Source organism: Pagrus pagrus (genome assembly GCF_965226575.1).
Source record: "Pagrus pagrus genome assembly, chromosome: 5".
Taxonomy (NCBI): domain Eukaryota; kingdom Metazoa; phylum Chordata; class Actinopteri; order Spariformes; family Sparidae; genus Pagrus; species Pagrus pagrus.
The window spans coordinates 29,367,014-29,384,517 of NC_140189.1; the positions used below are offsets into that span (position 1 = coordinate 29,367,014).

General features: G+C 43.1%; 1 protein-coding gene across 1 annotated transcript in view; it reads right to left on the reverse strand.

Moving 5' to 3' along the window:
• The window catches only part of tnmd (tenomodulin), a 48,034-nt gene that overhangs the window by 17,158 nt on the left and 13,372 nt on the right, over window positions 1-17,504 (reverse strand). The window contains exon 3 of the mRNA XM_084352354.1: window positions 2,882-3,022. Within this exon, the coding sequence (XP_084208480.1) occupies window positions 2,882-3,022 (141 nt within the window). The remainder of the gene's footprint in view (window positions 1-2,881; window positions 3,023-17,504) is intronic.

Sequence of the window (17,504 nt, forward strand, 5' to 3'; positions counted from 1 at the left end):
ACAATGATTACTGGGGTTGGTCAATCAGAAAATGAAGAAAGACACATTAACACAAGGATGAGAAATTGGAAAAGCAATGTCATTTTAACAGACAATGTTAAGATATTCATTCGCCGTATCCATTTGCGAGATGCTCATCTGGCGTCCATTCAAGAGAACAGAGGAACATGAAACCGCATGCATCATTCAGCTCCTGTGAATAAAGAGCTAAAGTGATGTCGGTGGGTATTAGTTCGGTCGATGCCTCGAAATGATCAACACAAGTTTATGCAGAGGGACGTCTCTCACTCGTTAAATATCTCATTTACAATCAGAATCTTTGTGCTTTAAAACCCTCAGCATAAAAATGGTTTAATGAGTGAAAATCACAGCAAATTTAACATACATATATTCAGCATTTACACAATACCGCACTGGATCATCAACGTCCAAGCAGGATGTCGGCTAAACCTCGACAACGCCGGTCGTTTTCCATCGTCGTTCCATATTGTTTGCTCTGAGAAATGGATGCGGCTCAGTGTGCAGCTGAAGAAGGAAAAGTTTTTTTGTGTTTTCTTTTAATTCCCCTCTGAGTGTAACAACCTTATTGCTTAAGGCAATCTGAAAGGGAGACAGCACCGACTACATGAAACACCAAACAGTACAACCAAAGTCCTTGTAGGCAAGTCTTACCAACTTGGCGACGCCGTGGGCGTTTATTTCTGGCTAATAAGACCTCTTCTTATAATACTGTGTCTCAGGTATAACCTCCACAGAAAAGTAGGTCTATTCATAACAGTGAACGCTTTTGTGACCGTCAAAGAAACACATTTATACAATTAACTGACATTTTTTGTGTTGTTTAGCTAGTTGGATCTCATTACATAAGTTTGCTAGCTAAACTCTATGTTAGCTTGTCCCATTTTTCTAGTGTGAAATGGTTGTTAGGTCACTTTTGTTTTGTTAGCTTACTTGTTTTTTGCCAACTTGTTAGTTCATTGTTGGTTTGCCAGTTTCTTGTCAGCTTGCTCTATTTCTTTTGTTTGCTAGCTGGCGCTTCGTGAGCTTGCTAGCTTCTAGTTAGCCTGCTAGCATCTAGTTAGTTGGATAGTGTTTCTTTAGTCTGTTTGAGCACGTGTTTCCTTTAGTTTGCTATTTTTTGTTAGCAAGCTGTTTTTTGTTTGCTAGCTAATGTTTTGTTAGCTTGCGAGCACGTAGTTAATTGGCTAGCTTGCTTGTGTTTCTTTAGACTAGTTTGTAAATGTTTTTTTTTAGTTTGCTAGATCTTGTTAGCTTAACTGGAGCATGGAGGGTTCATGAATTACCCATATTACGTACTGTTATAAAAAAAAACGAACGACAGGGGAATTAATCAGTAAAGTCAGTCATAACAAACATACTATATATAATATACAGTTTTGGTTTAGCTAAACCTGAGACTAAGGTTTCTTTGTTTGTCTGACGATGGCCTCACCTCACTGAAGCGTGCGGCTGAAATGTGTTTGTGCTGCGACATGAAGGCAGTTTGTCATTTTATTGAGCATCAACAACTTTCAGGGCCAATTTTCTCTAAATGTGCTTTTGTTCACTTGTCAGGAATATTTATTATCAGTTCAGATCAACATAGAAATGACCCTGGTGGTTCTCCTCTCAGGATTTTTTCCATCCGCCGGTGTTTTTCTTCTCTCTCCAGTTAAAACGAGTGGAACATTGGTCCTGAAACAATAGTGAATGGATCTGCCTGTGGTCCACGGTCCTGGTGCATAATCCCCTCGTTTTTCCATTCCTCACACAGCCCTCGGGCCTGATGGAGACTGTGTAATAACATGCAGCATCCCCCCTTTTTTGTGTATTAGAAAAATCTATTCCGACGTCAGCGCACAAGGTACCACTTAGTGTAAACTATTGTGCGTTTTGTGTGGTTTCTCCTTTTACCTTTTTCTCACAGCTCACAATAAGGTCTGAATTACTCTGCTCACTCGCTTGTTTCTTAGTCTTCAACAGTGGAGCGCTGAATCAAACAAATCTCCTCGGGGGATGTGCTCCACTGACAGGAAGTGGAACAAGCAACAGGCGCGTGTGTTTATGTATGTTTGTGTATGTGGGACGCACACCCTAACCACCCACCCACAGAGGTTAAAGCCTTGGTTTCCATCATATAGCCGTTTTCGATTCACGAACACCGCTGTGACAAAAACAACTCAATGCAGGTGTTTTGTGTGTGTGTGTGTCTGGGATGAGTCGCATCCGGTGACGCTGCAACACTTCGCGGTAGATAACGGCGTGAGAATAAGATATTTCATTACCTGGTCAAAGCAGTGCGCTCCCTTCCTCGGAGGTGTAACCGCCTGCACACTCGAGGAGGATTTAGGAATGAAAAGGTGTATAACGAGTTGAAAAAAGGTGCGAGAAACAAATAAACGCAGACAGACGGGCTTCTTAATGGTGTCTGTCTCGGTAGGGCGAAGAAGTTACTGTACAGAATCAGCTGCTCTGTGTGCACTAAATACCCGAGGTGGGAAGTAACGAAGCACAAAGTACAAAGTAAGTACTATCTGTACTTTTACTTTCTACTGCTTACATGATCAAAACAGGCTCCTGACTTTGGTTTTAATGCATTTGAGGGGAATTGTGACGGAAACAAGCAGAGATGGAGACTCGGATGGGGAGAAAAGGCATGTAAGTGTCTCGGATCTGCAGCGTTCGTCCGTGTTTTCTCATTTTCTCATTTTTTTGCTGTGCTCAGGACACGTTACTAACCCAAAAGTCTCGAAGGTTTGCCACGTGTTTTCATTGAGAGCGACAAAAGAAGAGAAGACATCGCTGCAGAAGAAAAACACGTTAAGTTATTAACTAGATAATAAAATGAATGTATGGCCTTGTTCAGCCTTTTTTTACTCACATGCTTGAAGTCGTGCACTTCAAGAACCTCCTCGCTCCCGTTTCCCATTCTGAAGATCTCAATGCGTTGACCCGGGTCAATCTCCATCACACTCTCCGTCTCCACGCCGTCCAACACGGCTTTGTACTGATGATCATACACCTGCAATGACACGAACAACCTTACACCACCGACAGAAGTCTGACAGTCTTGTATTTATCGTTGGCTGCGTCGCCATTTTGTGCCAAAGAATAGTAAAAGGTCAGTAAAAGCAGAAGAATGACAGTCACAATTGTTCATCGCTTAACAGCCTCTGTGCTGAATGTAAGAAAAAGCCTGTCGAGACTTCTGCCCACAGCTCAGAGATTTTCTTTGGATGTCATTTTCCTGCGACTGGATCCAGAAAAATACCCCAAAAAGTGTAAATGAGATTGATGCATCTGTAGAGGTTTGTTATAAATCCAGCTTACAGAACAACAGCCCCTTAAATCGACATATATCTCCAGTCGTCAGTTAATTGCTCCTAACAACCACTCTGACGACGAGCGGACCGACGCGTCGCACGCCGAGTGAAAATAATCAATCAAACAGAAAACAGCTGACAGGAAACACGACGTCAGACAGAATAATGAAGTAAGTTTCATTATGAGGCTGAAAGGAGTTTTAAAAACACCTCCCAGTGTTGTAAAAAAGTAAAGATACGAGGGGGGATCTGTTATGAAACGGTCTCAATTATTAAAAGTATATTTTCTCGCTCAGTTAAAATAAACTCTACGTATATTCACATGCATGTATCGGCTGCATCCTGAGGTTCGGCCTGATAATCGGTCGACAAAGTACAATAATTTGCCTCCAAAATGTCGTGAAGTGGAAATACTCAAGTATAAGTGAGTCAAAACTGCACTCACAACCACAACTGGAGTAAATGTACTTATTAATATTATGAGTATATTGATCGAGGGCGCCTGAGGTCAGTAAAATAAAGACCAGTGCAGTCACAGCCCTCCTCCTCACTGTTGCCTCAAAGCAGTCGCTGTTCATCACGGCTGCTTTGCTTACTGTTTCCTCGGACACGCATGGACGGCTCTTAAAAAATTCCCCCCGTCTTGAAAAATGATTCATGCCCACCAGCTGAAAAGATGCTATTAATATTTATGTGAGGGTTGTGTTATGATGAGAAATATATTGCTGAGTTCATCTTCATCTGTCTCAGTGGCAAATCAGAGCCTTTCGCCAATGAGACGCATGATTAATGAATGCGCTCGGATGGGAGTCCGTCAGGATTTATAATCCCTCGTCAGAAACATCTGAGCGTCCTCTAAAGGCTCCGACACAGAATTAGCTTTTCACTCTTACGCTCTTTCACATGTTTTGTGGCTGTTTCCAGGACATTTACATCCACTGCATCACGTATAACGATGACTTTTCTTCTTCTTCTTCGTTTTTTTTTCTTCTTCTCGCTGGGAGAACAGAGCGATAATGATCAAATGGGGTATAATTCTTGATAGGAGATCACTGTTAGAACGGCACCGGCCTATAAATCTCCATTAACGCGGGTCACAGTAGCCTTGGCTCGGAAAGAGGAGCGAGAACTTAAAAATCGTCAGGAGAAGCCAAATTAAGATGGGTTTGAAATTTAAGTGTCAATTGAGCCGTTATGGATAAAATTGGGGCTATTAAACAGTCTGAGAGTCTGTGTGGTGAATTAAAGTACTATTTGAGCATTTCTTTTATATTAACATAAAGGTGGAATAGGGGGAATAGATTCTGGAGGCTTATTGATTTATACTAAAACAGTGAATTACATTTTCAGCAGGCTATCACTTCTGATGAACATCCAGCGGCGAGAATCTTCCCCACCGCACCAGGTTGAAATAGATAATAATGTATTACAACAGTTTGACTTCAGCCGGCTCAATATCCAAAAGCTGCTGCTGTGCACCATAATTGGCATTCTGAAAATAGAAATGAATCGCCTCTGTACGGCCTCTGCGGGTACTTATAGACGCTACAGTACGTCGCTGAAAACTCGCAGTGTGATTTATGCTGCGACGAGAGGGGGGGGAAAGACTTTTTAGAAACGCAACACAATATTTTTGCAGACGATCGTCGTCATTTGTTTTTCTGCTGACTCTCGTTATTTTTCGTCTTATGTTTATGTTTGGAAATATGCGACGGGAGATTTAAAAGGGAGCTTGTTTCCCACAATTTGCTTATCGTGTAGCATTTCTAAACAGCAGCTCACAGAAGCTGTCACGAAACCTTTCAACAGACAGAAAAACTATGAAAGTTAATTATCTTCACATACGACACTGAGCAGCCAGATAAAGAGCCAGGAGAGTCGGGAGAGGCTCCAATTTGTGTTGCACTCTTTCATACGTTTGAAACCACTAGATTACACCAGGCATTAACTCATTAGATCAGTCAGAGACACTTATGTCACAGATTGGCCATCAGATGGTTTGAAATGGTTTTATGTGGTTTTAAAGTTAAAGACTCTGCTCTTTGAAGGAAATGTCAGAGCACTTCTTGAAGAAAGATTCCTCTTTTAATGAATATAATCCAAAACTTAAGTATCAACTTGTCAGGTAATAATGGCGGCAGATAACGCAGGTGTGTAAATGACCACACAGCTCTGATCCAGCCGGTTATTGTGACGCACGCTGGAACAAGTTAATGTCTGAACCGACACGAGGCTCCATTATCCTCGAGCTTTCCACAGCGTCCCATCGTCTTGTTTATTCCCATGACAACAGAGCAAACTCGGCCTTGACGTGCGGCGGAAAGCAACAAAAAAAGATTGTGAGTGAACTTTGAGTTCAGATTTACAACAAAGACTCAGCCGAGGTTTTGCTCGATAATCATTCAGTTTATCAGACGGATCAGATGTTCTGACGAGAAGGTTGTATGCATGTTTTTTGTTTTAACATACAACTGTGAATGTAGAAGAACGACACCATTTTCTATAAACCTTGCTTTCACCGTGCGATTTTGTAAGTAAAATCTCCCAGGATGACAGCCAAAGCGAGGTCGGCGTCAGCAGCCGAGCCGGGCGGTGCTACTTCCAGCAAGAAAGTGAAAGGACGTTACCGGGCTGGACGTTGTCGCTACACGCCAGGCGGCTCTGTCGTTGTTTATGTTGGTATTTGTTTGTGGAAAGTGGTCTGAAAAGTTTGGGAACCTCTGGATTAGATGGATCAGATGCACTCACAGATGTACTGAATGTTATTTGTCTCTTATTTTATTCGGGTCACAAGAACAATGTGAATCAACAACTGGAGCAACAACAGGAAATAGACAAGTGAAGTAAATGTTGATGGCAACAACATAATGGCTATAATAATGACACCAATCTTGTCTGCTACCGGCAGATAAAGGCTGACTAACAATGAAGCCTGACACCATTTCTATCTGCCTTCTTGTCTCAGTTATAGTTAAAATTAACGGATACATCGTCCTGTGTTTTGGTGTTTTGCTTTAGTTGCTTTGCTTGGCCTGTTGGGGGCAGCGCAACACGCTTCAAACACGACTTTACGTCACCTCACAAAGCAAACAGTTGCCTCTTTTCGCTCTGTTTTGGTCTCCAGAGCGATTCAGCAGCTAAACGCCTCCACTACATTCACCAGCACACAGTGTGTAACATCTCCACTCTCAGCCCGTCTTTCTAATAAACCCCCATTTCAGATGAAACGCTCTTTGTTAAGGAATCAGGCCGTTCTTCGAGAGACTGCGCGGCTCTCTGGAATCTCATTTCATGATTTCTGGGAGATTTGACTCTTAAAAATTCAAAAGCGTTTTTTTCCCTGTCATCATGTGAAGTTTCCTGCTGCGGCAGACTCTAATCTGAAGTTCGGCGTCCACTCCCCGTAGCCTCGGCGGCGTAACGACTTCTAACAGCATGTTGAAGTGCACAAACAGCTTGCAGGAATGAGAGGAGTTAGTTTATTAGACGGTGAAGAAGTGCCAACAATGTAGAGAAGTCTTTTGGATGTTCCTGTTTTTTTTTGTTTTTTTTGTTTTCAAAATTTAGCAGCGGATTTGAACACTTAAAACTGTCGAGGCTGTAGATGCGGCCCAGAGTATGTCCCGGCTGTCTCTTGTGTCCGTCACTCCCCTGTGTTTCCAGTCTCTCTCTTTCCCTGGTTTTACCTTTCACGTACTAACACAGATGTGTCTGTTTCAAATGATATAACCGTCACCGTCCACATACTTTCACGTGTCCTGCATGTTGCCATGGATGTTAAACAATATCACATCAGACTATTAGCCACACTGCCCCCTACGACTACTAGAGGTACTGCTCTGTTGGTCCGTATCTGGTCCGAGTACAGACAGAAGTCTCCGCCTGTATCTGGATGTAACGTTGAGCCTTTACTCTTCTGGCTCCCTTCGATCACTTGTTATATATCAACCTCAGTTCTCCATCCATTTCTCACCAGATCGTGGTCGATCGTGTCGTAGCCTCACATTCTCAAGCCCTCGTCATTTTGAGCGCTTGTTGTTTCTGTGTCTTCTCATGCTGACACTCACAGTGCACTGCTTTCTCACCTGTCTAACCTGCCTGCCTGTCAGACTGCGTCTTCGCCTGTGCTTCACTCCAGCCCCTCGCCTCGCTCCGGCCTCCTCCTGAACCTCTCCTCCCCCTGCTGCAACATCATTCCCACATCATCTCCATCTCCTAACCCTGCTGCAGTCATTCCTGTTAACCGAACTCTCTTTGTCTTACGTCCTGCATCACTCACCGATCGTAACAAAAGGTTTAACAGCACTGAACTGAAATCCGCATTGATTGCCGATGAAACATCCCCGCAAACAAAGCCTTGTTATATATTGAGAAACTTCCTTCTACTGTGTCCGACATCCGTCCAGATGAGTTGGTCTTTTCTCACATCACAAAATGCCTCAGACTGTTGTGCAGTGTGAGATAGAGGATCAGATCTCCACCGCCGGGAAACCATCGGGGCTCGGGAGTGTGAGGCGATCTGTGTGGAAGCCTTCACAAACAAAGGCTTGTTTATTTCCTCTGCTCAAGGTTTCTTTCTGAAGTGGTTCTTAACAATCTCCGTTGTTTCAAACACAGACTCACGGTGAATGGAGTGAATGAGAAGCGGCAGGCACAGCCAGACCTGCGGGGTTGTTTGTGCGAATGGGTTCTGGTGTGGCACCCGAAGGCATTAAGCAAAGGTCACGTAGATGTTGTTACAGGTGAGTGGGTCGCAGTTGGTACTGTGTGTGTGTGTGTGTGTGTGTGTGTGTGGAGAGAGAGAGAGCGTGTTTATATGTGCATCTATGGAGGAGGCGGCCGTGGGAATAAGAGAGATGAGTTGATGACAATATGTCCTCTTGCTTGTCCTTGAGGGTTAGGAGATAGAGGCTCCAGTCAGGCGGAACTGGATGCCTGTCACTCACGGCGGGGTGGCGATGGCGGTGGAGGCGAGGGCGGGGGGGACAAGGTGGCGCGGGGGCTGCACAGTGCACCGGCCTCCTGGGAGCCATAGGCAGCCCTGTGATAGATCGAGGTGGGCAGCAGCTTAGACAGTCACACTGGCGTACATCGTGTCCTTTTGGTTTGACTCCTTATAAAGTCCTTGCTGGTTTTTTAACACATTCAGACGTGTGGCTTCAAATTCTGTTTGACAAAATGTGTCAAAACAAGCCGTGTATTGTGGTTATTTATGTGATATATTTCAGTATATTTTAAGCATTTATTCTAGGCAAAGCAGCCTCAAACTGAAAAAACAAAGTAGATTGTTTTTCAGTGCCCTCTTTCAGCCTAATAAACATACTAATATATACTTTATATAATAATATTAATAATATATTTATGTAATGTTCCACAGATTATGACAACATGTTTATTTTTAGTGGTTACACTGTCTGTATTTCATTTCTATAATATTTTCTACTGCAATTAAAGATCCGCTCATGACAAATAGCGTTTAAACTTTTTAATTGTTCAGCATCCACAGAACTTAGTCAAGATCACGGTCTTGGTTAAATATAGAAGAAGGTCGGCTCGACTTGAAACACTTCATTAACATCAGCTGAAACCACGAACACGTCACGAGTCAGGATACAAACTCCGCTCTCTGATGTCAATATCATAATGAAACTTAAAACTTAATAAAAGCGGCAATTACATTTCTTTGCAAATCGTAATTGCCAAAACAAATGAGGAGTACACAGTACACATTTCTAGGAGATTAAAACTACTCATGGGTTTGAGTTATTTCTAAGTAGAAACTGAAAAGGGTCAGGGAGAGATCATCTTTATTAGTATAGTAGAAACAGGAAATAGGATGTGAATCACTTGTGACCAGAGTTTTTTCATGCTCAACTATCCAACAAACCTGTTTCGGTTGAACAAAGAGGACCCAAACGCAGGCAGGCGAGTAATTAGAAGGAACAGCTAGCTTTAACAACGTAAACACAAAATAGAAAAATGTAGCGACAAAGGCAGACGACAAAACGGGAGAAATCCAAGAGACAAAAGCAAAACAAAGTACAAAAGGAAACAGGAAGACACAGGAGCACGAGGGAAAAACAAAACAGACAGAAGGTATTTCCTCTCGCAGCGTTTAGCACGTGTACAGAAGATAACTTCCCTCATGTGAGTCGCACAGCTGTGACGATACAAAAAACATGATCGGTCAGTCGCGATGATGCTCCTGGAGCAACGAACAACGCAGCGATATCAAGTCGTGCAAACAAACATTATATTCTGAAGGAACATGCCTCAACTGCTTCACATGGAGCCGACACGGATTTACGACAACAAACTTTAATTCAATGGCTAACGTGTATTTTCACTGCAGACTGATGAAGACCCACACAGCGTTGAAACGTTGTGTTTTCAGTAAATGCCCTTTAGGTTTTCTGCAGTCGAGAGCCATTAACTGCACGTCTGCAAGAAGTTTCTCATGAAGAAAATGTAAAAATAGGTGTTTTTTGAACAACTAAAGACTAAATCTGCGATCCTTTTCCAACATGATGAGTGCACCCACCACCTGACAGCGTGGATAGTATTGTGCTTGTGAGTCTGTGTGTGTGTCCTCAACTGACAATAATTAAAACTGGAGACCATCTCACAATGGGATCACATCAGCTCCCACACCCTCGGCTGTATGGGTGGGACCACACCCACTTTTGGACTGGGCCTGAAATTTTGTGGCTGCGTCTCGCACGGTTGTGACGTTATCGCGGTGGCAAGATCCGTCCACAGGCAGACGGACAGACAGTCGCACACAGGCACACATATGGCGTCTACTCAGCCTGACTCGCCACATCAGCCCGGCGCGGCAGGGATCTGCATTTCCATCACCTCAGGGCTACCTGCTCGAAGGCGTGTCTTTAACTGATGATGCTCGTGTCTGGTGTGGAGGTCAGAGGAGTGGCTGTAAACTGTCTTCCTCCCCGCAGGACTATATAAAAAAAAAAACAACTGTGAACAAAGCTCCATTAATTTGGCAGCGACATGTTTCATTTCCTATAAATTCTTCACAATAAAACGCCGTTATTAAGTTATTAAAAAGCTTTTATTATGAAGCAGAACAACCAGGAACTGTTCAGTTTGCTGAACATGATGACGTAGTAAAATACAGCAGAAAGCTGAGAGTAAAAAACAGGCACACTAAACTAAAAATGCCTTTTCTCTCAGGTGTTCTGCAAAGACATGAGTTGGGTCTCGCAACACAGGCTCTTTTGCGAGGCAGGGGGTCGTCACGGGGTGGCTCTTTGGACCTACTCCGGAGAAGGTCCACTCCTTGGTGGTAATGGAAATGCAAATGTCCGCAGCATGGTTCGACGTGGGCCAAAAGTGCAAGTGGAAGACCCCCGATAGACTTACAGCAGCTCGCTGTCGTGGCTGGTAATCATACGTAACCTGTGCTTGTGAATATTACCTGAATAAACCTTAATCAGCCCCTTAAAACATTCATCACTCAGTTGTCAGCTGATGGTTTGCTGATGGATAGACCTGTCTGTCAGTTTTTTGGGTGAGAGCGTGTTTAAAACTGAACTGTTCACATTTGAATCACAGATTGTGCCTTCGACTGGCTAAAAGTGACAGCGAGGCTTTCCTGCTTGAGAGCTGCTTAAAATAGACAGTGAATGGATCACTTCCCTGTATTTGATTGGAGGACTTTTTTTTTAAAGTGTTTTAAGGAGATTCCTGAGTTGCTCTGACAGTCACGCCGTCTGGGTGCTGAGTCATTCAGAGTTTGATGTCCCCAGATCCTCACGATCTCGATCGTAGCGTGCCAGCAGTGTCACCGCTTGTGTAACGTCAAGACTAGTGAAGACTTCAGACACTTAAGCTTTCACCGCTGTTTATCCGTGCCTTATTGTCCTGGATTTACATCTGTGAAGTATTACTATTGGCATCTGATTCAAACTGAAAACAGCTGGGCAGATGATCACTTCAGCTTTTCTTTCCAGGTTTTATTTCCTCTTGTCTCTACTGCCGGCTCCTTGTCTTCAAGCAGCCAGCAAACCAGACTTATTTTTCAAAGCTCAAGTCTCCTCACATGGGCAGTCACATATCTAATGTCTACTAATGTCTCCCAGGTACTCTGGTCGCACTCTGGTCGGCAATGTTGTTTTTATTAGAGTTTCTCATTTTCTCCGGAGTGAAAAAACCGAACCTCTCTGTCAGACACACTGGAAATTGCCACTGCAGAGGTGTAACCTTTACAAATAAAAGCGAACACCGTTACTGCCAGAATAATTAATCCTCCCCTGGAATAATGACAATTAAAGGCACACACACACACACACACACACACACACACACACGCTGAAGTTTGAACAGAAACACAAGGAAATTTACAGGTAATGAAAACAAACTTGGGAGGAGAATTCTTGGCAACATAACACATTAAGCTGAGAGCAGAGCAGGAGCAGGTTCCTATGGAGATATTACCTGAAAATGAGGATCCACAAGGGAAATAATTACAGCCAGGTATAGATTTCCCACCCAGGAACAGTAGTGCAGATGGCCCCCTCGAACATGTGAACTCTTGTGTACTCCCTGTCAGACACTGTGTGGAAGCATATTTGTGATTGTGTTTTCTCTTGCAAGGTGAATTTAATAGATTTTCTATATAACATTTGAGAGGGAGCGAGGGAGAAACAGAGAGCGACAGAGAGAGAGAGGGAGAGATCTGATTTTGAGGTGTCTTGAGACCATGGGGGATTATGCTTGTGGACACTGATTACCAAGCCTGTCAACTCCCAAGGTCTGGAGAATTTGGATAAATGAAGTAGGAATGCTCCGCGGCTGCCAAACACACGCAGGCTGCCGTTTGGTGACACCTTGCTGAATGCAAGCAGCTGGTTCTGGACGGGCGCCAGCTCGGAAAATTCAATTTAGGAAATACTGGTCAGTTACTAATGCGCCATCAACTTAGTTGGTACAGGGTAAAATGAGCCCATTGGCAGTGCATGACATCAATCTCACTGAAGACAAACTGACAGCGGGCAGAATACGGCTCGGCGCAACATGTTGCAAACAGCGGAAATACAGCGCCAGGCTCTGCGTGACCCCGTTTTATGATGACACGGCATCTGTCTTTTACTTTTTTGTTAATTTTTATGTCCTTGTCGATGAGTAGCGCACATTTTCCAATATGTATGCATGTGTATAAAGTGCGCTACATGTTTGCATTTCCTCGTAGAGATAAAAAATGTCACCTTTTGAGTATGAAAGGCGACAAAGTTCATATCAGGAGAGGTGGTCTCAGTCATTTGTGACTAATATCACCTGGGAAACTCTGATAATTGGCAATAACTTGCAGAAGTTGTCCTTCATTTTAATCCCTCGTGAATCAGCCATGCCCGTAATTTGCAAAAGTAAAACTTCCACTGCAAACTAGCTTCTGTACCTTCAACATCTGTTTTCTTTTGTCATACAACTGAAAAGTAGGAAATTTAATTGCGCCTCATATAATGTTGAACAGCGGTCAACAGCTGTGCTGAGATCGGCTTTATTGATGCTTAAAAGTGATGACAAAGGAGGTTAGGAGCAACAAATGGTCTTCATATTCAAGTCCAGCCACAGTGCATCCGTTCCTTGATCTGGATGGGCTGCACGTGTGTATTCACGCTTGTAACAAATGCAAAAATTGGGTAAAATGAATGAAGCTATTTTATGAATGTAGCCAGATGCTCCTCTTCTGAAACGCTGTAGAGTCCTGAGTCAGAGAAGAACCTGTGCTGGAAGTTATCCACAATTTAAAACTAGAACAAGTCTTTATTTAACATTATACTCCGTCGGCTTTTATTTTTCTTACCGAAATATCCTTAACATTCAGATCAACAACCACACGAAGCTTTCTTGGAAGCGTTTCAGAGGGATCTTCCAAAACACAAAGCCAATGCACGTCGTCTCGACTTATGTCTGGAAGCTGTATGCCGGTGCCCAGTCAGTGTGTAATGAAAGGATGCAGAATCAGACCCTGGCTCTAAATATAAACATTTGTAGGCACTGAAACATTTCTGCATTGTAATTAGCAACAGTCCTTTACTGTGGTTTTGTTATATGTGGAGGTAAATAGCTGCATGCAAGCAATTATGAAACTGTGCCCGAGTTAGCCCTTTTTTTTATCTCCAGGAAATTCTATCAATAGCAGCAACAAACACCAATGAATAACTTCATTTAAAAAATGTGCTGAAGCCGGGATATTTACTCACCAGACTGACAGAAATAATAACTTTTTTTTGATCTCGCTGAAATGTATGATGTTGTATACTCGGGCTTGAACTCTTAGCATTTTTGTGGCATTTTAATATGCTCTTGGAAGCCGTACAAAAATCACAATCTGAGTATGTGGTGTACGTAGCATTAAATGAAAAGCTAAAACTAGGTTGGCGTGAGGTTAAAGTGCTTTTGGGAATTCACCCAAGCAATTACTTTAAGCATCAATTTGATGTTAAAATGTTTTACAGCTGCCAATGGCAAAGGCCAGTTAAGGAAAACGCTAAGGTCATTAGCCTTTCGACGAAAGAGCTACAACGTGTCAAGATGCAAAAGCTTAATGGAGCCATCTTCCTGAAGCACATTAACACTGTTAAAACAAACAGCTACTGGCATGTACCGCCCTCCCCAGCCGCCAGTTCTGCAGCCGTTTCTCTCATTTTAGCAGAGTTTAAACGGTGTGTTTCTACTACCAGATATTTCCAGCAGAGTAGTATTACCACAGAAACATGTATAACATCCTAAAAAACGTCTGTGAAGAAGGTCAGATTCTTTATTCAGCTTTACGGGAGCAAAGAGCAAAAGCTTTCTTTCAAGTCGGACCATTTTGAAATGATGTTTTAATAATCGCACGAACCCACAGCAGAAGTAAAGTTATAAAACGACCCGGAGTCAGAAGAGGCCACGACGTAATGCGGCAGCCAGTTAAAAGAGAGTGCATTTACCAAAAAGTGAATTATGGCATTTCATCACACACAAAAAAAACCCCCCACTCCTGAAGTGCATTCATCATGAAGTGAAGATACTGAACAGCGTGAGAGTATCTGCGGTTACACTTCTCCTTTAATGTGCAGCACGCTGAAAAAACATATTATTGTAAGTCCATTCACAATCCCATTGAAAGAAGTTGTTTATACAGACGGAGAGGGAGTGAAAATGAGCTTGAGCGTCACAAGATAATGGAGTTTTTTTTTGCAGAGAGTTAAATGACGAGTTAGATCGCTCCCTCACGTCGGTACGCTAACAGCTCGTCCTCACTCCCGATGCGTAAGAAGAGCAGCTTGGTCAGTCGGTCTTTTGATGCTGTAATAACGCCTTTAGCTTCTTTTCTGGGAGATCCCCTCGAGCGCAGGAGTATAAATAGCAAAGAAAAGTCTGAGTAGACTTTCCCTCAGGAGACCGGGGTTTGCGTCCTATGTTTGTCAGCAGGCTTTATTTTGAAAAGTCTTACCTGACGCTGAGAGTGGTTTTTGTTCCTAGCTTGACCTTGTAGCCACTAGAGTTAAGTAAGTAGATTGTCATAGTTTCACGATTCAGGCCACTGACCATGCTGCCATATTTGAGGAGTTGGGTGTGAGGACTTATTGGCTCTAAATATGAAGCTAGGAGGCGATTAGCTTAACTGGAAACAGGAGGAAACAGCTAGCTTTGACAAACAGCACCTCTCAGTAATTAACACGTCATACAGAAATATAAATCTAAAATCAGAGCTGTAACTAGCTCACAACGTCAACTACGCTGCTGGTAGTCCAACGGTCACACATGTAGTTTTGGGGCGTCATCGGCAACCAAACCCATCCTGTTGTTCAGGTGCGACGACACCTTGTCCCGAACTCATTGCTCAGCTGCTGTCTGTTGTTTCAGCGTGAACCCAAATACAGGTTAAAAATGCTTTCTGTAAAGCACTTTAGTCTAAAAAAGTGGAGGAAAAAAAGGAAATAACACTTTTTTGTACAAACAAAATCCAGTTAGCAAATGAAAGGTTCCTCCAGGAGTACCTTTTTGTCAGGGATAATGGAGTGTGGAGATATCTGAGGGCTGGTGGAATAAATGGAGCATATTTGTGCAGTGTGGAATTTTGGCAGAGTTCACAGACGATCATGCTTCTCCCGTTTTATTTTCATTGCTGAAATCTTTTCTTTGTGGAGCCTCTGAATCTCGAACGTAGCCTCCCTTTTCTCTTCTGTCAACCCACTCATACCTGAAAGGGGGTGTAACGACCCAGTTTCTCTTCTTGTCCCCGAGCGACTCTGCCGCTTATCACGTTTGACCACCTCGCCGTGGTCGACTACAGTCTGCAGCTGCTGTTAATTTACAGGAGCACTGTGCACCCCCCCCTTTTTTTTTACAGCTCTGAAGCATATATGACTAATCACACCAGTCATTTTAAACAACTTGAGCCCTCTCTGGCAATAAATCACCTTGATACGTGCTACTGTGCTCATAATAGAGCCGCGTTCAGGAGGGAGGAGGGCAGGGGGAACTTGGGGAGCTATTCAGTACTTTTGGTCAACACGCTATTGTGAAACAAACTCGGGGACTGGGACATATTGTTGTTCGATGTGTTGTTTGTTTCTATGATCTCAATAAAAATCAAAGTGAAAACAACAAAGGGTTTTACTTTCTTTGTACAGCAGCTCGGGGAATATGATGTTTCCCTGGACTTTTTGCTTAAAAAGTACATATTTTCTTTGCTTTTTCATCTTTTTTTTTCTCAGGTACAACTTTTACAAAATCCAGAACACACAATCTTGGCGTCGTAAACATACCATAGAGGTTTTTCCAAGACATAAAGTCGCGTGTTCAAACAAATGTGACACCGACCCTACCCAGGCTGAAAAATGAAACGTTGCTAACTCACATTTAACCAACGTTTGATCTGCTTTCAACACTTTATTTTTCAAGTTTTTTAGCCAAACCCCAGATAAACTAGAAAGAGGAAACTGAGGCTTTTTTCTTCTTAACCTCAATAACACCGAGAAAAAAGGCCTTTTCCAACATGGCCGAGAGTATACTTCTTTATCTTCACCTGCCAACTGTAAGAGAGAACAGAGGGACCTCACAAGGCCTTTAAAGATGCTGTTAAGCTGCCTTTTGGGGACGTGACAAATGATGTAACATACCCCAAATTCCACAAGCTAACAGGAGATAGATATGTCTTCCTCTATCACCAGCCGGTAAAAAGTGGTAAAAATGAAATGAATTTAAAGTACACAAAGGCTCCGGCTCTGACGGCGCCATTTCTCTTCCTCTTCCTCTTCCCCGACATCGTATTGTTCCTCGTTGCATCTTCCCTTTGTGCCTCTCCCTGCCCAGTAACCAAGAAGAACAATCTGCTCCTTGTCACAGCCGCTGAATGAATCCTGTTGCTTATTGTTGAGGTGAACACGTTATTTGAATACGACCAATCTCCTGTAATAAAAGGCCCGTCGCGGTTTATGAAATATTCATCAAAGGTATCCCCTGGAGACCCGCGTGCATTCAGATGCACATCTCAGAATCCGAAACAGACAAAAGATGGCGAGCAGCGACGGCGAGCTCCTGAACTATGAGGCAGACGGGCACGAGGTGGGTGACCTCTGGAGTGGATACGTCTCCTTGTCGCTCTGCTGGTTTTCAGCCATTTCATCTCCTAATAAATCAACAAGAGCACACTCTGGGCTCCAGCAGCTAAGTGGCATTTAAGAAACAGCTTGTGAGAGCTGTAAGGCTGCAATTTGGATCATTTAGACGCAAGGCAATAATTTGGCCAGATGAACGGCATTAAAAGCCACCGGAAAGTTTTTAAGCCACTAAAGCCACCAAGGAAAGAAAAAAGAAAAAAAAGTCAAAGTAGCATTTTATTAAAAGTCAATGAAGGCTGAACTTCCAGAGGTTCAGAAGGGCAAAAAACGCTTTCCATTTGCTCAGCTTCATCCAGTATTGGAGATGTGACACATTTAAATTCACTGGCAATTTACCAACAGATGACAATAGATAGTTGCCTCGCTATTTATCAGTAGTGCGCGTACTGCATTTATCTGTGTGCCAACTTATGCATAAACAAATTGTGCATGGAAAGCAATAAAAGCCGGTCTTAATTCAGCTCGCAGCAGAGACGCCTGGGTACCGTTTCTGCTACAAATACCAACAGTAGCAGCTTCAACAGACAGTCAGGATGATCAAAGCTGG